Genomic DNA, 26,399 nt, shown 5'->3' with positions numbered 1-26,399 from the left:
TCATTTGTTAAGGCTCTGCTAGGATCAGACCTGTGTTTAGATCTAATGCTCCTCCTTGGAGTTTAAATCTTGTTCTTAAAGTTTTGCAATGGGCTCTGTTGGAGCCTATACATGAAGTAGACATTAAATTGTTGTCTTGGAAGGTTCCTTTTATACTGGCTATTACTTCTGCGCGCAGAGTATCTATGAATGCTGCCTTGCAATGCGTCCCTTATCTGGCTTTCCATGCTGATAAAGCTGTTCTATGAATCAAGTTAAGTTTTCTTAAGGTAAGGTTGTGTCAATTCGCAACACCAATCAAGAAATTGTGGTTCCTTTCTTATGTCCTAATCCTCCTTCGTCAAAGGAACGTTTACAACGTAATTCTGGATGTGTTTTGTGCCTTGAGGTTCTATCTTCAGACCACAAAGGAATTTAGACAAACTTCTTTCTCTGTTTGTTCTCTTTTCCAGGAAGCGTAGGGGTCAGAGGGCCTCTTCGACTTCCTTATCTTTTGGCTGAGGAGTGTCATCTGTTTAGCATAGAGACAGCGGGACATAAGCAGCCTCCTCCTAAGGATTACGGCTCATTCTACGAGAGCAGTGGTTTCCTCTTGGGCCTTCAAAAAATGAGGCCTCTATGGATCAGATCTGTAAGGCGGCTACCTGGTCCTCACATACCTTTTCCAAATTTTACAAGTTTGATGTTTTTGCTTCTGCTGAAGCAGCCTTCGGGAGAATGTTTTGCAGGCTGTGGTGCCCTCAGATTAGGGCGTGCCTCTTTTCCCTCCCGTTAGCATTCTGTGTACTCTAGAGCTTTGGTATATGCTTCCCACAAGTAAGGAATGCAGCTGTGGACTCTTCCCATATTAAGAAGAAAAACATAAATTATGCTTACCAGATAATTTCCTTTCCTTCTGTATGGGAAGAGTCCACAGCTCCTGCCCGTGTTCTCTGATGGGCAGCCCTAAATTTTTTTTTTTTTTTCTGCTGGCACCTTTTTCACCCTGATATTTCTCCTACTGTTCCTTGTTCCCCCGGCAGAATGACTGGGGTTATGAGAAAGTGGGGGAGGTATTTAAACCTTTGGGTGTCTTTGCCTCCTCCAGGTGGCCAGGTTCAGTAAGGAATGCAGCTGTGCACTCTTACCATACAGAAGGAAAGGAAATTATCTGGTAAGCATAATTTTGTTTTCTAGTAAATCCCTTCTGCAGATATTTTCTTTCTTCAGGAAGAATTTTTTATGTAGTTTTATTTAATCTTATATTCTGGATGATTTTTATTTTGTCTTATATATTTTATATATATTAAAAGGATTATAAAGGGTTCATCCCCTAGCATACTTGGGGGGTATTTAGGAACGTTTGATTTTGTTATATTATCCCTAAGCTCTTCTTTTTAATTAGCTTTTTTTTATAGAAAATGTAAGCTTTACTCGCTTATTTTATTCTTCCTTGCTAGGCAGATTACGGGTATAATTGTGGATTATTTCTTTCTCTTGCATGTCCCTTATTAGCTACTGTAAAAGCTTTTCCTGGATTTGTGTGATAAGCAGTATATCTGCTTATTCCTTGTCTGTTTCTACATATTAAATGGAATCTTTTATATTACTGCCGAGGTGCTAAGCTGTTCAAAGCTTTTTCTCCTACATTGGTGTGTCCGGTCCATGGCTTCATCCCTACTTGTGGGAATATTCTCTTCCCCTACAGGAAATGGCAAAGGGAGCACACGGCAAAAGCTGTCCATATAGTCCCCCCTCTGGCTCCGCCCCCCAGTCATTCTCTTTGCCTGCTCTGAACAAGTAGCATCTCCACGGGGATGGTAAAGAGTATGTGGTGTTAGTTGTAGTTTTATTTCTTCTATCAAGAATTTGTTATTTTAAAATAGTGCCGGTTTGTACTATTTACTCTAAACAGAAAGTGATGAAGAGTTCTGTTAAGAGGAGTATGATTTTAGCACCAGTAACTAAAATCCATTGCTGTTACCACGCAGGACTGTTGAAACCAGAGAACTTCAGTTGGGGGTAACAGTTTGCAGACTTATCTGCTTCAGGTATAACCAGTCTCTTTTCTAACAACACATAGTAATTCTAGAAGACTGTCAGTTTTTTCCCTCATGGGACCGGTAAGCCATTTTCTTAGACTCAGTAACAGATTAAAGGCTTATATATTGGGCTCTATACTGGTTGACACTATTGTGGGCTTAATCGATTTGCTTATATCATATTATATCATATTCTTATGACATTTGGAGTGTTTTTATGAACTTAGAAACACTTTTGGGAACGTTTTAATTTTGCCTGGCATTGGTTTAGACGCCTAATCTAGTCAGAAAGGCCCCTTCACTCTGGTATGCAGAGGGAGGAGGCCTCATTTTCGCACCTCAGTTGCGCAGTTACTTCCAAAGGCAGTGCATGCAGCTTCATGTGAGAGGGTCCTGTGGCTGAGAAACAGACTCCGGAAGGCTTATTTCTGTGGTGAATAACCCCTAAGGAAGGTAAAAGCCGCAGCAAAGTCTGTGGCAGGGACTGTAGTGTATTTAAACCGGTTAATTGAACAATTAGCTCCGGTGTGCAATACTTTCAAAGCATCAAGACACTGGGGTGTAAATTTTATAAAGATCGGATAATTCCTTCATAGTTTTTTGAACATTCAGAAATAAAGTGTGTTCCTTTTATTATTTAAAGAGACAGTAACGGTTTTGTATAAAATCGTTTTTATTGCATTAATAGCCTGCCTAACATGTCTGTACCTTCAGATAGCATATGTTCTGTGTGTATGGAGGCCAAGGTGGTTCCCCCTTTAAATGTATGTGCAAATTGTGCCATGGCGTCCAAACAAAGTAAGGACAGTACTGTCACATTTAATAAGGTTGCCCAAGATGATTCTTCAAATGAAGGTAGTGGGGATAGTTCATCATCCTCTCCTTCTGTGTCAACACCAGTTTTGCCCGCGCAGGCGATACCTAGTACATCTAGCGCGCCAATGCTTGTTACTATGCAGCAATTAACAGCAGTAATGGATAATTCTATAGCAAATCTTTTATCCAAACTGCCAGCATTTCCCAGAAAGCGTGATTGCTCAGTTTTAAATACAGAGGATGAGCAAGTAGGCGCTGACGATAATTTATCTGTTATACCCTCACTTCAATCTGAGTTGGCAGTGAGGGAGGGTCTGTCTGAGGGAGAAATTTCTGATTCAGGAAAAATTTCTCAGCAGGCAGAACCTGATATCGTGGCATTTAAATTTAAGCTAGAACATCTCCGCGCCCTGCTTAAGGAGGTGCTAGCTACTCTTGATGATTGTGATTCTTTGGTAATTCCAGAAAAGTTGTGCAAAATGGACAAATTCTTAGAGATCCCAGTGCACGCTGATGCTTTTCCGATACCCAAGAGGGTAGCGGACATAGTGAATAAGGAGTGGGAGAAGCCAGGTATACCTTTCTTTCATGTAATTAGCAAGAGTCCATGAGCTAGTTACTTATGGGATATACATTCCTACCAGGAGGGGCAAAGTTTCCCAAACCTTAAAATGCCTATAAATACACCCCTCACCACACCCACAAATCAGTTTTACAAACTTTGCCTCCTATGGAGGTGGTGAAGTAAGTTTGTGCTAGATTCTACGTTGATATGCGCTCCGCAGCAGGTTGGAGCCCGGTTTTCCTCTCAGCGTGCAGTGAATGTCAGAGGGATGTGAGGAGAGTATTGCCTATTTGAATGCAATGATCTCCTTCTACGGGGTCTATTTCATAGGTTCTCTGTTATCGGTCGTAGAGATTCATCTCTTACCTCCCTTTTCAGATCGACGATATACTCTTATATATATATATATATATATATATATATATACCATTACCTCTGCTGATTTTCGTTTCAGTACTGGTTTGGCTTTCTACAACATGTAGATGAGTGTCCTGGGGTAAGTAAGCTTATTTTCTGTGACACTCTAAGCTATGGTTGGGCACTTTGTTTATAAAGTTCTAAATATATGTATTCAAACATTTATTTGCCTTGACTCAGGATGTTCAACATTCCTTATTTTCAGACAGTCAGTTTCATATTTGGGATAATGCATTTGAATCAATCATTTTTTCTTACCTTAAAAAATTTGACTTTTTCCCTGTGGGCTGTTAGGCTCGCGGGGGCTGAAAATGCTTCATTTTATTGCGTCATTCTTGGCGTGGACTTTTTTGGCGCAAATTTTTTTTTTCTGTTTCCGGCGTCATACATGTCGCCGGAAGTTGCGTCATTTTTTGACGTTTTTTTTGCGTCAAAAGTGTCGGCGTTCCGGATGTGGCGTCATTTTTGGCGCCAAAAGCATTTAGGCGCCAAATAATGTGGGAGTCTTATTTGGCGCTAAAAAATATGGGCGTCATTTTTTGTCTCCACATTATTTAAGTCTCATTATTTATTGCTTCTGGTTGCTAGAAGCTTGTTCACTGGCATTTTTTTCCCATTCCTGAAACTGTCATTTAAGGAATTTGATCAATTTTGCTTTATATGTTTTTTCTATTACATATTGCAAGATGTTCCACGTTGCAACTGAGTCAGAAGATACTTCAGGAAAATCGCTGCCCGGTGCTGGAGCTACCAAGCTAAGTGTATCTGCTATAAACTTTTGGTATCTGTTTCTCCAGCTGTTGCTTGTATTGCATGTCATGACAAACTTATTAATGCAGATAAAATTTCCTTTAGTACTGTTACATTACCTGTTGCTGTTCCGTCAACATCTAATTTTCAGAGTGTTCCTGATAACATAAGAGATTTTATTTTTAAATCCATTAAGAAGGCTATGTTATTTCTCCTTCTAGTATACATAAGTCTTTTAAAACTTCTCTTTTTTCAGATGAATTTTTAAATGAACATCATCATTCTGATACTGATAATGGTTCTTCTGGTTCAGAGGTTTCTGTCTCAGAGGTTGATGCTGATAAATCTTCGTATTTGTTCAAGATGGAATTTATTCGTTCTTTACTTAAAGAAGTATTAATTGCATTAGAAATAGAGGATTCTGGTCCTCTTGATACTAAATCTAAACGTTTAAATAAGGTTTTTAAATCTCCTGTAGTTATTCCAGAAGTGTTTTCTCTCCCTGATGCTATTTCTGAAGTAATTTCCAGGGAATGGAATAATTTGGGTAATTAATTTACTCCTTCTAAAACGTTTTAAGCAATTATATCCTGTGCCATCTGACAGATTAGAGTTTTTGGGACAAAATCCCTAAGGTTAATGGGGCTGTCTCTACTCCTGCTATATTTATAGCGGATGTTGCTGCAGCTTCAACTTTTTGGTTAGAAGCTTTAGCGCAACAAGTAACAGATCATAATTTTATAGCATTATTATTATTCTATAACATGCTAATAATTTTATTTGTGATACCATCTTTTGATATCATTAGTTGATGTCAGGTATATGTCTCTAGCTATTTTAGCTAGAAGAGCTTTATGGCTTAAAACTTGGAATGCTGATATGTCTTCTAAGTCTACTTTGCTATCCCTTTCTTTCCAGGGTAATAAATTATTCTCAGTTGGATTCTATTATCTCAACTGTTACTGGAGGGAAGGGAACTTTTTTACCAAAGGATAAAAAATCTAAGGTAAATTTAGGTCTAATAATCGTTTTCGTTCCTTTCCTCACAACAAGGAACAAAAGCCTGATCCTTCATCCTCAGGAGCGTTATCAGTTTGGAAACCATTTCCAGTTTGGAATATATCCAAGCCTTATAGAAACCCAAAGCCAGCTCCTAAGTACCCATGAAGGTGCGGCCCTCACTCCAGCTCAGCTGGTATGGGGCAGATTACGTTTTCTTCAAAGAAATTTGGATCAATTCCGTTCACAATCTCTGGTTTCAGAACATTGTTTCAGAAAGGTACAGAATTGGCTTCAAGTTAAGGCCTCCTGCAAAGAGATTTTTTTCTTTCCCGTGTCCCAGTAAACCCAGCAAAGGCTCAGCATTTCTGAAATGTGTTTCAGATCTAGAGTTGGCTGGAGTAATTATGCCAGTTCCAGTTCTGGAACAGGGGCTAAGGTTTTATTCTATCTCTTCATTGTACCAAAGAAGGTCAATTCCTTCAGACCAGTTCCGGATCTATCAATATTGAATCGTTATGTAAGGATACCAACATTCAAGATGGTAACTGTAGGACTATCCTGCCTTTTGTTTAGCAAGGGCATTATATGTCTACAATAGATTTACAGGATGCATATCTGCATATTCCGATTCATCCAGATCACTTTTAGTTTCTGAGATTCTCTTTTTAGACAAGCATTACCAGTTTTGTGGCTCTACCGTTTGGCCTAGCATCAGCTCCAAGAATTTTTTCAAAGGTTCTCGGTGCCCTTCTGTCTGTAATCAGAGAACAGGGTTTTGGTATTTCCTTATTTTGGATGATATCTTGGTACTTGCTCAGTCTTCACATTTTCGCAGAATCTCATACGAATCGACTTGTGTTGTTTCTTCAAGATCATGGTTGGAGGATCAATTTACCAAAAAGTTCATTGATTCCTCAGACAAGGGTAACCTTTTTAGGTTTCCAGATAGATTCAGTGTCTATAACTCTGTCCTTGTCAGACAAGAGAAGTTTAACATTGATATCAGCTTGTCAAAACCTTCAGTCACAATCATTCCCTTTGGTAGCCTTATGCATGGAAATTTTAGGTCTTAGGACTGCCGCATCGGATGCGATCTCCTTTGCTCGTTTTCACATGCGTCCTCTTCAGCTCTGTATGCTGAACCAATGGTGCAGGGATTACACAAAGATATCTCAATTAATATCTTTAAACCGATTATACGACACTCTGACGTGGTGGACAGATCACCATCGTTTAGTTCAGGGGGCTTCTTTGTTCTTCCGACCTGGACTATAATCTCAACAGATGCAAGTCTACAGGTTGGGGAGCTGTGTGGGGGTCTCTGACGGCACAAGGGGTTTGGGAATCTCAGGAGGTGAGATTACCGATCAATATTTTGGAACTCTGTGCAATTTTCAGAGCTCTTCAGTCTTGGCCTCTTCTGAAGAGAGAGTTGTTCATTTGTTTTCAGACAATGTCACAACTGTGGCATACATCAATCATCATGGAGGGACTCACAGTCCTCTGGCTATGAAAGAAGTATCTCGAATTTTGGTTTGGGCGGAATCCAGCTCCTGTCTAATCTCTGCGGTTCATATCCCAGGTATAGACAATTGGGAAGCGGATTATCTCAGTCGCCAAACGTTGCATCCGGGCGAATGGTCTCTTCACCCAGAGGTATTTCTTCAGATTGTTCAAATGTGGGAACTCCCAGAAATAGATCTGATGGCTTCTCATCTAAACAAGAAACTTCCCTGGTATCTGTCCAGATCCCGGGATCCTCGGGCGCAGGCAGTGGATGCATTATCACTTCCTTGGAAGTATCATCCTGCCTATATCTTTCCGCCTCTAGTTCTTCTTCCAAGAGTATTCTCCAAGATTCTAAAGGAATGCTCGTTTGTCCTGCTAGTAGCTCCAGCATGGCCTCACAGGTTTTGGTATGCGGATCTTGTCCGGATGGCCTCTTGCCAGCTGTGGACTCTTCCGTTAAGACCAGACTTTCTGTCGCAAGGTCCTTTCTTCCATCAGGATCTCAAATCCTTAAATTTTAAGGTATGGAGTTTGAACGCTTGATTCTCTGACTCTGTGATTAATACTATGTGACAGGCTCGTAAATCTGTATCTAGAGAGATATATTATAGAGTCTGGAAGACTTATATTTCTTAGTGTCTTTCTCATCATTTTTCTTGGCATTCTTTTTGAATACCGAGAATTTTACATTTTCTTCAGGATGGTTTAGATAAAGGTTTGTCCGCAAGTTCCTTGAAAGGTCAAATCTCTGCTCTTTCTGTTCTTTTTCACAGAAAGATTGCTAATCTTCCTGATATTCATTGTTTTGTACAAGCTTTGGTTCGTATAAAACCTGTCATTAAGTCAATTTCTCCTCCTTGGAGTTTGAATTTGGTTCTGGGGGCTCTTCAAGCTCCTCCTTTTGAACCCATGTATTCTTTGGTCATTAAATTACTTTCTTGGAAAGTTTTGTTTCTTTTGGCCATCTCTTCTGCCAGAAGAGTCTCTGAATTATCTGCTCTTTCTTGTGAGTCTCCTTTTCTGATTTTTCATCAGGATAAGGCAGTGCTGCAAACTTCTTTTGAATTTTTTACCTAAGGTTGTGAATTCTAACAACATTAGTAGAGAAATTGTGGTTCCTTCATTATGTCCTAATCCTATTAATTCTAAGGAGAAATCATTGCATTCTTTGGATGCTGTTAGTAGCTTCAACATAATAATACAAAGCTCTAAGTCTTTCCGAAAGACTTCTAGTCTATTTGTCATCTTTTCCGGTTCTAGAAAAGGCCAGAAAGCTTCTGCCATTTCCTTGGCATCTTGGTTGAAATCTTTATTTCATCATGCCTATGTCGAGTCGGGTAAAACTCCGCCTCGAAAGATTACAGCTCATTCTACTAGGTCAGTTTCTACTTCCTGGGCGTTTAGGAATGAAGCTTCGGTTGATCAGATTTGCAAAGCAGCAACTTGGTCCTCTTTGCATACTTTTACTAAATTCTACCATTTTGATGTGTTTTCTTCTTCTGAAGCAGTTTTTGGTAGAAAAGTACTTCAGGCAGTGGTTTCAGTTTGAATCTTCTGCTTATGTTTTCATTAAACTTTATTTTGGGTGTGGATTATTTTCAGCAGGAATTGGCTGTCTTTATTTTATCCCTCCCTCTCTAGTGACTCTTGCGTGGAAAGATCCACATCTTGGGTAGTCATTATCCCATATGTCACTAGCTCATGGACTCTTGCTAATTACATGAAAGAAAACATAATTTATGTAAGAACTTACCTAATAAATTCATTTCTTTCATATTAGCAAGAGTCCATGAGGCCCACCCTTTTTTTGTGGTGGTTATGATTTTTTTGTATAAAGCACAATTATTCCAATTCCTTATTTTTTATGCTTTCGCACTTTTTTCTTATCACCCCACTTCTTGGCTATTCGTTAAACTGATTTGTGGGTGTGGTGAGGGGTGTATTTATAGGCATTTTAAGGTTTGGGAAACTTTGCCCCTCCTGGTAGGAATGTATATCCCATACGTCACTAGCTCATGGACTCTTGCTAATATGAAAGAAATGAATTTATCAGGTAAGTTCTTACATAAATTATGTTTTTTGTTCCACCTCCTATTTTTAAGAAAATGTTCCCCATTGTTGACCCCAGAAGGGACGCATGGCAAACGGTCCCTAAGGTAGAGGGGGCAGTTTCAACGTTGGCAAAGCGCACAACTATTCCTATAGAGGACAGTTGCGCTTTCAAACATCCTATGGATAAAAAATTGGAAGGATTGCTTAAAAAGATTTTTGTTCAGCAAGGTTTCCTTCTTCAACCGATTTCGTGCATTATTCCTGTCAACTCGGCGGCGTCTTTTTGGTTCGAGGAACTAGAAAGTTCGCTCCAAAAGGAGACTCCATATGATGAAGTCATGGACAGAATTCACGCACTAAAGTTGGCTAATTACTTTATTTTGGATGCCGCTTTTCAATTAGCAAAATTAGCGGCCAAAAACTCAGGTTTTGCAATAGTGGCGCGCAGGGCGCTTTGGCTAAAATCTTGGTCGGCAGATGTGTCGTCCAAAACAAAATTACTTAATATTCCTTTCAAAGGTAAGACCCTTTTCGGGCCAGAATTCAGGGGTTTTTTTCTGACATCACTGGGGGAAAGGGCCATGCCCTCCCACAGGATAGGCCTTTCAAGGCTAAGAACAAGTCTAATTTTCGTTCCTTTCGCAATTTCAGGAACGGACCGGCCTCTAACTCTGCAGCCTCTAGACAAGAGGGTAACACTTCCCAGCCTAAACCAGCATGGAAACCATTGCAAGGCTGGAACAAGGGTAAACAGGCCAAGAAGCCTGCTGCTGCTACCAAGACAGCATGAAAGGGTAGCCCCCGATCCGGGACCGGATCTAGTAGGGGGCAGACTTTCTCGCTTTGCTCAGGCTTGGGCAAGAGATGTTCCGGATCCCTGGGCACTAGAAATTGTCTCTCAGGGGTATCTTCTAGAGTTCAAGGAACTCCCTCCAAGGGGAAGGTTCCACATGTCTCGCTTATCTTCAGACCAGATAAAGAGACAGGCATTCTTACATTGCGTAGGAGACCTATTAAAGATGGGAGTGATACACCCAGTTCCAACAGCGGAACAAGGTCTTAGTTTTTACTCAAATCTGTTTGTAGTTCCCAAAAAAGAGGGAACTTACAGGCCAATTCTGGATTTAAAAATACTAAACAAATTCCTCAGAGTTCCATCATTCAAAATGGAAACCATTCGGACGATCTTACCAACAATCCATGAGGGTCAATATATGACTACCGTGGACTTAAAGGATGCGTACCTGCATATTCCTATACACAAAGATCACCATCAGTTCCTAAGGTTCGCCTTTCTGGTCAAACATTACCAGTTCGTGGCTCTTCCATTCGGTTTAGCCACTGCTCCCAGAATTTTCACAAAGGTACTAGGGTCCCTTCTAGCGGTTCTAAGGCCGAGGGGCATTTCTGTAGCACCTTAACTAGACGACATTCTAATCCAAGCGTCGTCTCTTTCCAAAGCAAAGGCTCATACAGACATCGTTTTAGCCTTTCTCAGGTCTCACGGGTGGAAGGTGAACATAGAAAAGAGTTCCCTGTCCCGGTCCACAAGGGTTCCTTTTCTAGGAATAATAGATTCTGTAGAAATGAAGATTTTTCTGACAGAGGTCAGAAAGTTAAAGCTTCTAAACACTTGTCAAGTTCTTCAATCTATTCCTCAGCCTTCCATAGCTCAGTGCATGGAGGTAATAGGATTAATGGTTGCAGCAATGGACGTGGTTCCTTTTGCTCGAATTCATCTAAGACCATTACAACTGTGCATGCTCAAACAATGGAATGGGGATTATGCAGATTTGTCTCCCCAGATTCAAGTAGACCAGTTAACCAGAGAATCACTCCGCTGGTGGTTGACTCAAGATCACCTGTCTCAGGGAATGAGTTTCCGCAGGCCAGAGTGGGTCATTGTCACGACCGACGCCAGTCTCTTAGGCTGGGGCGCGGTCTGGGACTCCCTGAAAGCTCAGGGTCTATGGTCTCAGGAAGAGTCTCTTCTCCCGATAAACATTTTGGAACCGAGAGCGATATTCAATGCGCTCCTGGCTTTGCCTCAACTAGCGAAGGCCAGATTCATAAGATTTCAGTCAGACAACATGACGACTGTAGCGTACATCAATCAGGGGGGAACAAAGAGTTCCTTGGCGATGAGAGAGGTATCCAAGATCATCAAATGGGCAGAGGATCGCTCCTGCCATCTATCTGCAATTCACATCCCAGGAGTAGACAACTGGGAGGCGGATTATTTGAGTCGTCAGACTTTCCATCCGGGGGAGTGGGAACTCCACCCGGAGGTCTTTGCCCAGTTAACTCGACTATGGGGCATTCCAGACATGGATCTGATGGCGTCCCGTCAGAACTCCAAGGTTCCTCGCTACGGGTCCAGATCCAGGGATCCCAAGGCGACACTAGTGGATGCATTGGTGGCGCCTTGGTCGTTCATCCTAGCTTATGTGTTTCCACCGTTCCCTCTCCTTCCCAGGCTTGTAGCCAGGATCAAACAGGAGAAGGCCTCAGTGATTCTGATAGCTCCTGCATGGCCACGCAGGACTTGGTATGCAGACCTGGTGAATATGTCATCGGCTCCACCATGGAAGCTACCTTTGAGACAGGATCTTCTAGTACAAGGTCCATTCGAACATCCAAATCTAGTCTCTGTGCAACTGACTGCTTGGAAATTGAACGCTTGATTTTATCAAAGCGTGGGTTTTCAGATTCAGTAGATACTCTGGTCCAAGCCAGAAAACCTGTGACTAGGAAAATTTACCATAAGATATTGAAAAAATATATCTGTTGGTGCGAATCCAAGGGATTCTCTTGGAGTAAAATTAAAATTCCTAGGATACTTTCCTTTCTCCAAGAGGGTTTGGATAAAGGGTTGTCAGCGAGTTCCCTTAAAGGACAGATATCTGCTCTGTCTGTTTTGTTGCACAAACGTCTGGCAGCAATGCCAGATGTACAGGCGTTTGTACAGGCCTTAGTCAGAATCAAGCCTGTCTACAGACCCATGACTACTCCATGGAGTCTAAACTTGGTTCTTTCAGTTCTTCAAGGGGTTCCGTTTGAACCTTTACATTCCATAGATATTAAGTTACTATCTTGGAAAGTTCTGTTTTTGGTTGCTATTTCTTCTGCTAGAAGAGTTTCCGAATTGTCTGCCTTGCAGTGTACTTCACCCTATCTGGTATTCCATACAGATAAGGTTGTTTTGCGTACCAAACCTGGTTTTCTTCCAAAAGTGGTTTCCAACAGGAATATTAACCAGGAAATAGTTGTTCCTTCTCTGTGTCCGAATCCAGTTTGGAAGAAGGAACGTTTGTTACACAACTTAGATGTGGTCCGTGCTTTAAAATTCTATTTGGAAGCAACAAAGGATTTCAGACAGACATCATCCTTGTTTGTCGTTTATTCTGGTAAGAGGAGAGGGCAGAAAGCTACTGCTACCTCTTTCCTTTTGGCTGAAAAGCATCATCCGAATGGCTTATGAGACTGCCGGACGGCAGCCTCCTGAACGAATTACAGCTCACTCTACTAGAGCTGTGGCTTCCACATGGGCCTTCCACATGGGCCTTCAAGAACGAGGCTTCTGTTGATCAGATCTGTAAGGCAGCGACTTGGTCTTCTTTGCATACTTTTGCCAAATTTTACAAATTCGATACTTATGCTTCTTCGGGGGGCTATTTTTGGGAGAAAGGTTTTGCAAGCTGTGGTGCCTTCCTTTTAGGTAACCTGACTTGTTCCCTCCCTTCATCCGTGTCCTAAAGCTTTGGTATTGGTTCCCACAAGTAAGGATGAAGCCGTGGACCGGACACACCAATGTAGGAGAAAACAGAATTTATGTTTACCTGATAAATTTCTTTCTCCTACGGTGTGTCCGGTCCACGGCCCGCCCTGGCTTTTTAGTCAGGTTTAAAAAATTTTTATTTCTGTACACTACAGTCACCACAGCACCCTATGGTTTCTCCTTTTTCTCCTAACCGTCGGTCGAATGACTGGGGGGCGGAGCCAGAGGGGGGGACTATATGGACAGCTTTTGCTGTGTGCTCCCTTTGCCATTTCCTGTAGGAAGAGAATATTCCCACAAGTAAGGATGAAGCCGTGGACCGGACACACCGTAGGAGAAAAAGAATTATCAGGTAAACATAAATTCTGTTTTTTTGGGGGGGGGGGTTTAACTTTTTTTGTTTTTCCAGATCCCCAAGACTTACACCGTTGGAAAGGTTAGGCGATTACCTTTCCAATGGTGGGTCTTGGGGGTCTGTAGCTGCTTAGATGTTTCAGATACAGGCTTCTAAGCAGCATGCCCCCTTTTCCTATACTTAACATTGTTAAGTTTAAATAAAGTTGCGCAGTGATGTCACCGTGCATAACATGAAGCCTCGACAATGCCTGCACTATACAGGCCCGATCGTCTGGGTAGGAGCGGGTGGGAGCCCCCAGATCTCCCTCAAGGTGGGAGAGTGCTAGCGGCGGCTCTGAGCTGTCGTTAGCACCTGAGTGGGAAACTCTGCAACGGCTCAGCGCCGTCATTGGCACTCAAGGGGTTAAGTAACCCTGTTTAATAGCTGAGAGCTATTGGTTTGATTACCTATACGGGTAAGAAAAAAAAAGGAATTTTCTAGAGCTTGGTCTCCTTTGCGCTATTGCGTGCAAGTTTGATTGAAGGTCCTGAGTTCAGGCCTCTCTCGGTCTTTGCTCTTTAGAATGTCCTTCTGCTTTGTTTGCTATGCCTACTATATGTATTTTTTCAGGTATCATTTTCTTTTTTTCTCCTTTCGATGCCCTGTCTGATTTGATATCATAGGAGACTATGATTGAGGAGATCCAATATAGGATCTAAGCTCTTAAATTAGCCTATACTTTTATCTGCAATGCCAACATGCAGGTAATTAGACTGGAGCTAAGTTGTCTAGCTTCTTTGTCTTAGCTCGTAGAGCTCTGTGGTTAAAATCTTGGTCGGCTGATGTTTTTTCAGAGGCCTAGCCTTTGATTTTACCTTTATATAAGAGTAAAACCCTGTTTGGGCCTGGTCTGGCAGAAATAATTTCAGAGAATTCGGGTGGAAAGGGATCTTTCCTTCCTCAGGACTAGAATAGACTTAATAGCTTTAAAGGACATAAGCCGTCATCTCTTCTTCCAGACCAATACAGGTCCAATTGGAAATGGGCTGTGGACGTAGTATCTCAGGGCTACAAAAAAGGATTCAGATATTACCCTCCAAGGGGCAGCTCTCTCCTCTCAATACTTTGCTCATATGGTGAAGAGGGAGGCATTTTTAAATTGCGTGAAGGACCTATCCTCCCTGGGAGTAATTGTACCAGTCCCTCTAAAGAAACAAGGTTTAGGAGCCTATTCAAATCTATTTGTGGTTCCCAAAAAGGAGGGGACTTTTCGTCCCATCCTAGATCTAAAGTGCCTCAACAAATTCCTCAGGGTTCCGTCCTTCAAGATGGGAACTATTCGTTCCATTTGGTCCAGGAAGGTCAATTCATGACGACATAGACCTGAAGGACGTTTTATTTACACGTTCCCATTCACAGGGATCATTACCAGTTTCTAAGGTTTGCCTTTCTGGACATATATTTCCAGATTGTTGCCCTTCAGTTTGGTGTTGCGACAGCTCCCAGAATATTCACAAAGGTTCTGGAAGTCCTTTTTGGCAGTGATCAGATTCCAGGGAATTGCTGTGGCGCCTTATCATCTAGACAACATCTTGGTTCAGGAGTCATCTTTTCAACTAGCAAAATTCATACAGAGATGTTGTCTTTTCTACGTTCCCACGGGTGGAATGTGAATCTGGAAAAGAGTTCTCTAGTTCCATCTATAAAGGTGTGTTTCCTAGAGACAATCAGATTCCCTGTCATGAAGATTTTCCTGAAGGTCAGAAAATCCATACTTCTTGCTTCCTGTCTTTCTCCAGTCTGGCTCAATGCCAGGAGGTGATTGGTCTGATGGTGGCTTCCATGGTCACCATTCCTTTTTCTTGGTTACATTTGCCACCGCTACAGCTTTGCATGCTCAGTCAATGGAAAAGAGACCATTATGATTTATCGCATTCTCTCTCGTGGTGGATTTCACAGGAACATCTGTTTCTGGCACTTACTTCCGGAGACCTTCCTGGATGATTGTGACTACAGACGCTAGCCTGTCAGGCTGGGGAGCTGTGTGGGGTTCTCTGAAGGCTCAGGGCCTGTGGACTCGAGAGGAGTTCTCTCTCCCCATACTCCATTTTGGAGTTGAGAGCGATCTTCTATGCCTTGGTAACTTGGCCTCAATTATCTTTAGTCCGGTTTATCAGATTCCAGTCGGACAACATCTCCTCAGTGGCTAACGTCAACCATCAGAGAGGAACAGAGTCCCTTGGCCATGAAGGAGGTGACTCGGAGTGGGCAGAAGCTCCTATCTGCCATCCACATTCCAGTAGTGGACAATTGGGAAGCAGATTTTCTGAGTAGACAGACCTTTCGTCCCGGGAGTGGGCTCTCCATACGGAAGTGTTCACTCAGATAACCCTCAGATGGGGGATTCCAGAGTGGGATCTGATGGTGTCCCGCCAAAACGCCAAGGTTCCAAAGTACGGTTCAAGGTCAAGAAATCCTCACGCCGTTCTGATAGATGCTCTAGCGGTTTATTGGATGTTCTCTCTGGCATATTGGTTTCCTTGGTTTGCTCTTCTTCCACGAGTCATTGCTCATATCAAACAGGAGCGAGCATCGGTATTCCTAATAGCTCCTACATGGCCTTGCAGGATATGTTTTGTAGATCTAGTAAGGATGTTATCTCTACTTCCTTGGCGGTTACCGCTGAGGAAGGACCTTCTAATTCAGGGTCCTTTCCTTCATCCAAACCTGGATTCTCTAAAGCTGACTGCTTGGAGATTAAACGCCTAGTTCTGTCTAGACATGGTTTTTCTGAAGTGGTCATTGATACTATGCTTCAGGCTCGCAAACCTGTTACTTGCAAGATTTTCCATAAAGAATTGCGTAAATGGCTTTATTAGTGCGAATCTAAGTGTTTCTCCTGGAGCCGGGTATGGATTCACCATATTTTATCTTTTCTTCAGGATGGCCTGGAGTAAGATTTGTCAGTCAGTACTCTGAAGGGTCAGATTTCTGCATTAGCTATCCTTTTCCACGAACGTCTGGCAGACTTACCAGATGTTCAAGCTTTTTTACAGCCCCTGGTCAGAATCAGGCCTGTGTTTAAACCTGTTGCTCCTCCTTGAAGCTTTAATCTAGTTCTTAAAGTTTTGCAGCAGGCTCCGTTTGAGCCGATGCATGTTGTAGATATCAATTTGTTTTCTTGGAAGGTTTTATTTCTCCTTGCTTTTCTTCCGTTCGCAGGGTTTCTGAGCTTTCAGCTCTGCAGTGTGATTCCTGTACCCTATCTTTTTCATGCAGATAAGGCGGTCCTTCATACTAAATTTTTTTCTTCCTAAGGTGGTGTCGGATTTAAAAAAATTTAAGGAGTTTGTAGTTCCTTTTTGTCCTAATCCTCCTCCTCCTCATAAGGAACGTCTTTTGCATAACTTGGATGTTCTGCATGCTCTAAAGCGTCTAAAGATTTTAGGCAATCTTCTGCCCTGTTTGTTGTTTTCTCTGGAAAGCGTAAAGGTCAGAAGGCCTCTTCTACTCTTTCCCTCTGGTTAAGAAGTATGATTATTTTGGTTTATGAGACTGCTGGTCAGCAGCCTCCTGAGAGAATTATGAATCTTTCCACTAGGACTGTCTTCTCTTCTTGGGCTTTTAAAAATGAAGCTTCTGTGGAACAGATTTGCAAGGCGGCAACATGATCCTCTTTGCATTTTTCCAAATTCTACAAATTTGATACTTTTGACTTGGCTGAGGCTTCTTTTGGGAGATAGGTTCTTCAAGCGGTGGTGCCTTTTTTTTTTAGGTCCTCCTGCCTTTTTCTTCCTCCCTGTTCATTCATTGTCCTCTAGCTTGGGTATTGGTTCCCACTAGTAATTGGAATGACGTGGACTCTCCATGTCATAGGAAAGAAAAGAACATTTATGTTTACCTGATGTATTTTTTTCCGGACATGGAGAGTCCACGACCCGCCCTCCTTTTTAATTATAATTTGGCAGTTGTTTTGAGTACACCTCAGGCACCTTTTCACCCTTGTGTTTCTTCTTTTTCCATTTTTCTTTGGCTGAATGAATGGGGATTATGGGTAAGGGAAGTTACCCTTAATAGCTTTGCTGGGGTGCTCTTTGCCTTCTCCTGCTGGCCAGGAGTTGAATATCCCACTAGTAATTGGAATGACGTTGTGGACTCAATGTCCGGAAAGAAACTTATCAGGTAATGTACTCAAAAAGATACTTTGCTCAGGTCTATTTAAACTTTAGGACTTTAGATATATGGTAATATCGGTGCTGAGATATGTTAAATGCTAAGAATATATATAAACAAGGAAATAAAGATATCTCACACCAGCACTCTTAGTCCAATATGTTTTACTTAATAACAGATAGTTTACAATTTCTTAAAACTATCTACTGTGCACAGTGAACAAAACTAATATTAGGCAGACCATAAATAACAGGTTAATACTCCCTATTATCATGCAATGGTATATTGAAACAAAAAAGTGATGAAAGGAAATGACGTACGTTTCACCAATTCTTTGGCTTCATCCGGGCAATTTGTATATTTGTATTTGGTGCCTTCCTCATTTAAAGGGATATTGGTTGCCATTTCCTCCGGAAACTTAGCTGGTGAATATTGGTTCCTGTTCATGAGTATCGTTATTAAACATTTCTTTATAATAAAAGACACTTTGTTTCAATATATTATTGCGACTTTTTACTGCTAGCAACATAATAATTGCTAAGTGAACTAATTAAGTATCTAAAAAGATACTATTTACCACAATTATAGTAAAAAGCTTAATGCAGAGGCATATTCACTCACAGGGACAGCGACTCCGATCCAGATGTTTTCATACAGATCATTTATTTATACTCTAAACAGTATGCAGTAAATAATTATTATTTGTACAGCATTATAGAAAATGACCAAGGTTATTTTCTTCATTCAAACCATACGGCGTCAGGGTTCCCAAATTGAAAATCCACTTACTTTCTCGCTGTAGCAAGATTTTATCTATGTTGCCACCGCGAATACCTAGGTGGACCTTATCAATACCTATTAGTCTAAAACAGTTAGGAGACGAGTTATGATATTCTGTAAAGTGTCTCGCCACACTTGAAGTAATGACATCTTGTTCGATATCCCTTACATGTTCCAATGTGCGATCACGTAGAGCCCTTGTAGTTTTCCCTACATAGTATTGGGGACAATTACATTTTGCTAAATATACTAGGCCCTGCGTCCTACATGTTATTTTAGATCGGATCTTGTACACTTTGCCTTTCCTATCAGAAAAAAAACGTATTTTTTCTATATAGTTGCAAGCTTTGCATTGTTTGCATGGATAACAACCTGGTTCCATACTCTTCCTGTCCAGCCAGTTTCCCTCCAATGGTGGCCGAACATAATGACTATGGACCAGACTGTCACGTAAATTTGGAGCCCTTCTTGTGGTCATTAAGGGTTCTGGAGTTAAAATTTCGCTTAATTTAGTATCTGACAGGAGAATGTGCCAGTATCTCCGCATAATTTTCCTCAAATCTTCCCAGCTTTCATTATATCTAGATATGAATCTTATTGGTCCACTCTGTCTTTTATTAGATTTCTTAGTTTTAACATTGAAAATACTTTCTTCCTGTGTTCGTTTATATTGACGTTGGTATGCTGTACTTATCATTTTTTTAGGATACCCCCTCTCTTTAAAACGTTTAGTCAGCTCCTGTGATTCATTCATAAACTCCTCATCTGTTGTACAATTCCTCCGTGCCCTAAAAAACTGTGATACTGGTATCCCTTTTATTTGATGTTTAGGGTGAAAGCTATCAGCCCTTAACAGGCTATTAGTGGAGGTTTTTTTACGATAAACTTTAGTAGTCAGAATACCCTGATGGGACATGACTGTTACATCCAAAAAATTAATGGAGCAAGAGTCATATGTGAGTGTAAATTTTAAATTGAATGTCTCATTGTTCAGAGATTCATCATAAGACTTCAATTGTGATTGTGTACCTCGCCACAGTAGGAACACGTCATCTATGTAGCGAAGCCACATAGAGACGTGCTCACTCACTGCGGCAGAGTCCAAAACATGAATGTTTTCCCAGAAGCCCAGATAGAGGCACGCATATGAGGGCGCAAATTTCGCCCCCATAGCCGTGCCTCGTATCTGCAGGAAATACCTGTCATCATACACAAAGAGGTTATTAGTTAGTGCAAATTCCAGTAAGTCACAAACAAAGTCTGTGTGTTTCTGAAAAGCACTCCCCCTTTGCTGCAAAAAGAATCGGGTAGCCTGCATTCCTTTTTCAGTGGGAATGCTTGAATACAGTGATTCAACATCAATAGTTGCCAATATTGTGTCTTCTTCAATATTGATGCCATTAATCTTTCTTAAGAAGTCAGGGGTATCCTGAACATAAGTAGTTAAATATTGGACAAACGGTTTAAGGAAATGATCTATATATTCCCCTATACTTTCCAAAGGTCCATCAATGCCTGCAATTATTGGTCTTCCTGGGGGGTATTTACACCCCACCTTATGGACCTTTGGAATAGTATAGAATGTGGGTATCTTTGGATTTTTGGGTAACAAAAAATCAAATTCATCTTTTGAAATTATATCATTCATCAAACCATATTCCAAGATAGTTTTTAATCGTGATAAGATAATGTTTAGAGGATTATCATACAATTTCTTATATTGGGATGTGTCGTTTAACTGTCTATAACACTCTTCCTTATATTTTGTAGTGTCCTGGATTACCACATTGCCACCTTTGTCAGATGATTTTATGGTTAAGTTTTTATTTGATCCTAATTCATACAGTGCTTTTCTTTCACTTTGAGTGAGATTATCCATTATGATTTTATCATTATTCAGATGCATAATCTCCCCTTCAACCAATCTGACAAAGGTCGAAACTGCTGGTACTTTATTAAGATTGGGCATAAAAGTCGATTTTAATTTAAGACCACTATCAATGGTATTCTGGTTCTCAGTGATATCAGTAGTTTCATTGTCATATATCAATGATTCAAGTGTTGCCAAGGTTACATCTGAATTTGAAATTATATCAGACTCTGCTGCGAATAATTTATGACAAACTAATTTTCTAGCAAATAATTTCAAGTCCTTTACTGCCTCGAATTTATCCAGGATACAGGTAGGTGAATAAGTTAACCCTTTATTTAATAGAGATATTTGTTCACTCGTTAGTTTTATTGAAGAAAGATTAATTATAGCCATATCAACTATTTCTTTGTTCTCAACTTGTAATTCGATCTCCTGTTGTTGGACATTTTCTTTTTTTTGGGGGTTACTTTTACTTCTGCTACGTCTAGTTTTTGGGTGTCTTTTTCTGTTTGTCCTAAAGGGACCTTTCTTTGTTTTTGCCCACTTTTTGCTTCATCTGAATCACTGCCATCATTTTTGTTTTTGTTATAAGTATAAACCTGTTTCTGTTTATAATCCCTATCATCTCTTATATATTTTTTCTTAATTTTCATTTCAGATTGTGTACGCAAGATTTCATTTTATCATTTAATTCCTTAAATTCGCTATTGTCTTCCCATTTATTTAAAGTAGTTGTGGTGTCAATCAGTTGTTTATTTATTTTCTCAAGTTTTAGTCTGTCTTCCTTTAAAATTAAAGTCATTATTTTATTAGAACATTCTGTCAAAATATCTTCCCATTGTTCCCTAAAGTCTGGTATTTCTGTTTCCTGTAGATTTGTTCCTGGTAATTTAAGAAATCTGAGACCTCTTGGAATCATATTATCAGTTTGATACTTTGTTAGGCTTGATATTTCCCATTTAACCCTTAGTTGTTTATATAGAACTTGCTTCTGTTCTTTAAAGGCTTTATAGATGTTTTTATCTGCTTGTGATATATCGTCATCTGAGTCATCTAAATTAAAGGTGTCTTTCACATCTGAATCCCAGTCACTGTCGCTGTAAGTGAAGGCCATGCCTACTGCTGTTCAATTAAGCCAAAAGTTATGTAGCTTATACACAGTTATGTTTTTCTTTAATAAGAAAACTAGACCGAGCCAAAGTAAAGGAAAGGATTTAAATCAATCCAGAAATCTTATAATGTACTCAAAAAGATACTTTGCTCAGGTCTATTTAAACTTTGACTTTAGATATATGGTAATATCGGTGCTGAGATATGTTAAATGCTAAGAATATATATAAACAAGGAAATAAAGATATCTCACACCAGCACTCTTAGTCCAATATGTTTTACTTAATAACAGATAGTTTACAATTTCTTAAAACTATCTACTGTGCACAGTGAACAAAACTAATATTAGGCAGACCATAAATAACAGGTTAATACTCCCTATTATCATGCAATGGTATATTGAAACAAAAAAGTGATGAAAAGGAAATGACGTACGTTTCACCAATTCTTTGGCTTCATCCGGGCAATTTGTATATTTGTATTTGGTGCCTTCCTCATTTAAAGGGATATTGGTTGCCATTTCCTCCGGAAACTTAGCTGGTGAATATTGGTTCCTGTTCATGAGTATCGTTATTAAACATTTCTTTATAATAAAAGACACTTTGTTTCAATATATTACTTATCAGGTAAGCATACATTTTGTTTTTCTCCATACCAATTAATGTGCTGCTACTCAGAATTAAAGATTAAAATATTTTATTCCTTTTTTATATAGACACGTGACCAACAACTTTAAATGGACATTAAAGTCAAAATTAAACTTTTGATTCAGATATAGCATGACATTTTAAAATACTTTATAATTTACTTCTACAATCAAATTGGGTAGAATCCTTTTTTAAAGTACATATTGATGCCCCAGCTCCTACAGAGCATGTACATGTTTACTGTGTGTGTGTGTCTTTAATTAGTGTTTGATAGTCATGTGATAGAGGACATGGAAATCAAGAGACTTTGAAGTTTGTCAGAAGAAAAACTGTTGCCGCATTGTATTTTTATATTGCATCTAATTATGCTATTTTGTCTTTAATGGTCCTTTTAACTGATCTCTCAATTATTTTTTTTTTAGGACCACTCAGGAAGTGGTGGGAGCGATGAAGACTGAAATTGACAACATTCTTATAAACCCCTCATCTCATTCTGCAATGTGCTGCAGGAATGTCTATTCCAGCCACAGGAAAAGTGTTCTCCTTCCTTTCTCTTCGTAGGTCACTAACGGGTAGCCAGAAATGTAGTGAACTGTATAAAATAAATTCTTCCATATTTATATACACGAGGAGTTTTAGGGAAATATCGCCTGTAGCATCTTCTAAAAGCATTAACTATCGGGCCGAACCACTAGGCCTCTCAGGATAGGTTAAATGGATTGACTTTTGTCTTTATAAATATTTTTTTTTTTTTATGGCAGTACTGTTTGAGTTACAGTATGAAATCACTGTAGTGTCAGCTGTGGATGCATGCACTTAGCAATCCACTCAATAGTACTGTATTTTACAAAAACAGGTCAAAATAAAGTCCAGTATTCCCTTTTTGTCTGCTGTACATAGAGGGGAAACTGGCAGTGGTAGCTGTATGTATGTGTCAGTGTCACTGGATTTCAAACAGTTATAAATTAAAACAAAATGAAATACCTCACTCTGATTTTGTTTCTTATTTTACTTTGGGTGTCTTTGGACAGTGTTTTGTACCACCTATATGATTTAAAGGGGGGATGTTCAAAAACGCCAGTAAAAACTAAATTTCTTGATCAAACCATAATTCACAAGTTTACATTTGAATTCAAAACTTGGAAATTGTAATTTTTAGGTTGTGTATATTGCAGATGTGTACAGCCTTTTTATTTCACAATTTTCCAAGTGCACATGGAGCTTAATCTGATTTTAGACATCAATAAAAAAAAGGCTTAGCTCAAATATTTTTGTGTTTTTGAAAACTTAAAGGAACACACTAGTCAAAATTTAAACTTTCATGATTCAGATAGAACATGCAATTTTAAACAACTTTCCAATTTACTTTCATTAACAAAATTTATCTTTATTTACTTTGTCACCAGCTGCTACTGAGCATGTGCAAAAATATACGTATATGCATTTGTGATTGGCTGATAGCTGTCACATGATGCAGTGGGAGTGGAAACAGACAAAACTTTGAAATTTGTCATAAAAAAAAAATATACTACTCATTTGAAGTTCAGACGAAGTACTATTGGGTTGTCTTGTTAGCATGAATTTAGTTATGCAAATCTACTGATCCTTTAACAGAATATCCACAATTTCTTTAATTTTAAAAGAAATTCTCTTATTAAATCTGTAAATTTAAAAGATCATTCATTAAAGGTACACTAAAGTCAAAATTAAACTTTCCAATTAATTTCCATTATCAAAATCTGCACAAATTTTATATTCAGACTTTGAGGCATTGGCTCCTACTGAGCATGTGTGAGAATTCACAGTATGTGTGTTTGGCTGATGGTTGTCACATAATGCATAAGAAAGAAATATAACTGATATTGGACAGAAAAAAAATCTACTCATTTGAAATTCACACTAAGTGCTTTTGTATTGTATTTTTATTATGCATTTGTTTATTATGCAATTATACTGTATTAAATGTCCCTTTAAAGGGATACTAAACCTTTATTTCTTTCATGTAATTAACAAGAGTCCATGAGCTAGTGACGTATGGGATATACATTCCTACCAGGAGGGGCAAAGTTTCCCAAACCTTAAAATGCCTATAAATACACCCCTCACCACACCCACAAATCAGTTTTACAAACTTTGCCTCCAAGGGAGGTGGTGAAGTAAGTTTGTGCTAGATTCTACGTTGATATGCGCTCCGCAGCAAGTTGGAGCCCGGTTTTCCTCTCAGCGTGCAGTGAATGTCAGAGGGATGTGAGGAGAGTATTGCCTATTGAATGCAGTGATCTCCTTCTACGGGGTCTATTTCATAAGGTTCTCTGTTATCGGTCGTAGAGATTCATCTCTTACCTCCCTTTTCAGATCGACGATATACTCTTATATTTACCATTTCCTCTACTGATTCTCGTTTCAGTACTGGTTTGGCTTTCTACAAACATGTAGATGAGTGTCCTGGGGTAAGTAAGTCTTATTTTCTGTGACACTCTAAGCTATGGTTGGGCACTTTATTTATAAAGTTCTAAATATATGTATTCAAACATTTATTTGCCTTGACTCAGAATGTTCAACTTTCCTTATTTCCAGACAGTCAGTTTCATATTTGGGATTATGCTTTAAATTTTCATATTTTGTCTTACCTCAAAAATTTGACTTTTTTCCCTGTGGGCTGTTAGGCTCGCGGGGGCTGAAAATGCTTCATTTTATTGCGTCATTTTTGGCGCGGATTTTTTTGGCGCAAAAATTCATTTCCGTTTCCGGCGTCATACGTGTCGCCGGAAGTTGCGTCATTTTTGACGTTATTTTGCGCCAAAAATGTCGGCGTTCCGGATGTGGCGTCATTTTTGGCGCCAAAAGCATTTAGGCGCCAAATAATGTGGGCGTCTTATTTGGCGCCAAAAAATATGGGCGTCGCTTTTGTCTCCACATTATTTCAGTCTCATTTTCATTTGCTTCTGGTTGCTAGAAGCTTGATGTTTGGCATTTTTTTCCCATTCCTGAAACTGTCTTATAAGGAATTTGATTTATTTTGCTTTATATGTTGTTTTTTCTCTTACATATTGCAAGATGTCTCACGTTGCATCTGAGCCAGAAGATACTACAGGAAAACCACTGCCTGCTGGATCTACCAAAGCTAAGTGTATCTGCTGTAAACTTTTGGTAGCTATTTCTCCAGCTGTTGTTTGTATTAATTGTCATGACAAACTTGTTAAAGCAGATAATATTTCCTTTAGTGATGTACCATTGCCTGTTGCAGTTCCCTCAACATCTAAGGTGCAGAATGTTCCTGATAACATAAGAGATTTTGTTTCTGAATCCATAAAGAAGGCTTTGTCTGTTATTTCTCCTTCTAGTAAACGTAAAAAGTCTTTTAAATCTTCTCTCTCTACAGATGAATTTTTAAATGAACACCATCATTCTGATTCTTTGGACTCTTCTAGTTCAGAGGATTCTGTCTCAGAGATTGATGCTGATAAATCTTCATATTTATTTAAGATGGAATTTATTCGCTCTTTACTTAAAGAAGTACTAATTGCTTTAGAAATAGAGGATTCTAGTCCTCTTGATACTAATTCTATACGTTTGGATAAGGTTTTTAAAGCTCCTGCGGTTATTCCAGAAGTCTTTCCTGTTCCTAATGCTATTTCTGCAGTAATTGCTAAGGAATGGGATAAATTGGGTAATTCATTTACTCCTTCTAAACGTTTTAAGCAATTATATCCTGTTCCGCCTGACAGGTTAGAATTTTGGGACAAAATCCCTAAAGTTGATGGGGCTATTTCTACCCTTGCTAAACGTACTACCATTCCTACGTCAGATGGTACCTCGTTTAAGGATCCTTTAGATAGAAAAATTGAATCTTTTCTAAGAAAAGCTTATCTATGTTCAGGTAATCTTCTTAGACCTGCTATATCATTGGCTGATGTTGCTGCAGCTTCAACTTTTTGGTTGGAAACTCTAGCGCAACAAGTAACAAATCGTGATTCTCATGATATTATTATTCTTCTCCAGCATGCTAATAATTTCATCTGTGATGCCATTTTTGATATTATTAGAGTTGATGTTAGATTTATGTCTCTGGCTATCTTAGCCAGAAGAGCTTTATGGCTTAAGACTTGGAATGCTGATATGGCTTCTAAATCAACTCTACTTTCCATTTCTTTCCAGGGAAACAAATTATTTGGTTCTCAGTTGGATTCTATTATTTCAACTGTTACTGGTGGGAAAGGAACTTTTTTACCACAGGATAAAAAATCTAAAGGTAAAAACAGGGCTAACAATCGTTTTCGTTCCTTTCGTTTCAACAAAGAACAAAAGCCTGATCCTTCGTCCTCAGGAGCAGTTTCAGTTTGGAAACCATCTCCAGTCTGGAATAAATCCAAGCCTGCTAGAAAGGCAAAGCCTGCTTCTAAGTTCACATGAAGGTACGGCCCTCATTCCAGTTCAGCTGGTAGGGGGCAGGTTACGTTTTTTCAAAGAAATTTGGATCAAATCTGTTCACAATCTTTGGATTCAGAACATTGTTTCAGAAGGGTACAGAATTGGTTTCAAGTTGAGACCTCCTGCAAAGAGATTTTT

The 26,399-nt window shown here is 39.6% G+C and overlaps 1 protein-coding gene across 1 annotated transcript in view; it reads left to right on the top strand.

Moving 5' to 3' along the window:
• SMARCA4 (SWI/SNF related, matrix associated, actin dependent regulator of chromatin, subfamily a, member 4) overlaps positions 1-22,818 on the top strand; it is a 293,213-nt gene extending 270,395 nt beyond the window's left edge. The window contains 1 exon segment of the mRNA XM_053719399.1: positions 22,253-22,818. Coding sequence (XP_053575374.1) covers positions 22,253-22,288 — 36 coding nt within the window. The 3' untranslated portion in view covers positions 22,289-22,818.
• The last annotated feature ends 3,581 nt before the right edge of the window (positions 22,819-26,399 follow it).

Source organism: Bombina bombina, chromosome 6 (genome assembly GCF_027579735.1).
Source record: "Bombina bombina isolate aBomBom1 chromosome 6, aBomBom1.pri, whole genome shotgun sequence".
Taxonomy (NCBI): domain Eukaryota; kingdom Metazoa; phylum Chordata; class Amphibia; order Anura; family Bombinatoridae; genus Bombina; species Bombina bombina.
This window is presented reverse-complemented; position numbering and strand designations above follow the sequence as displayed.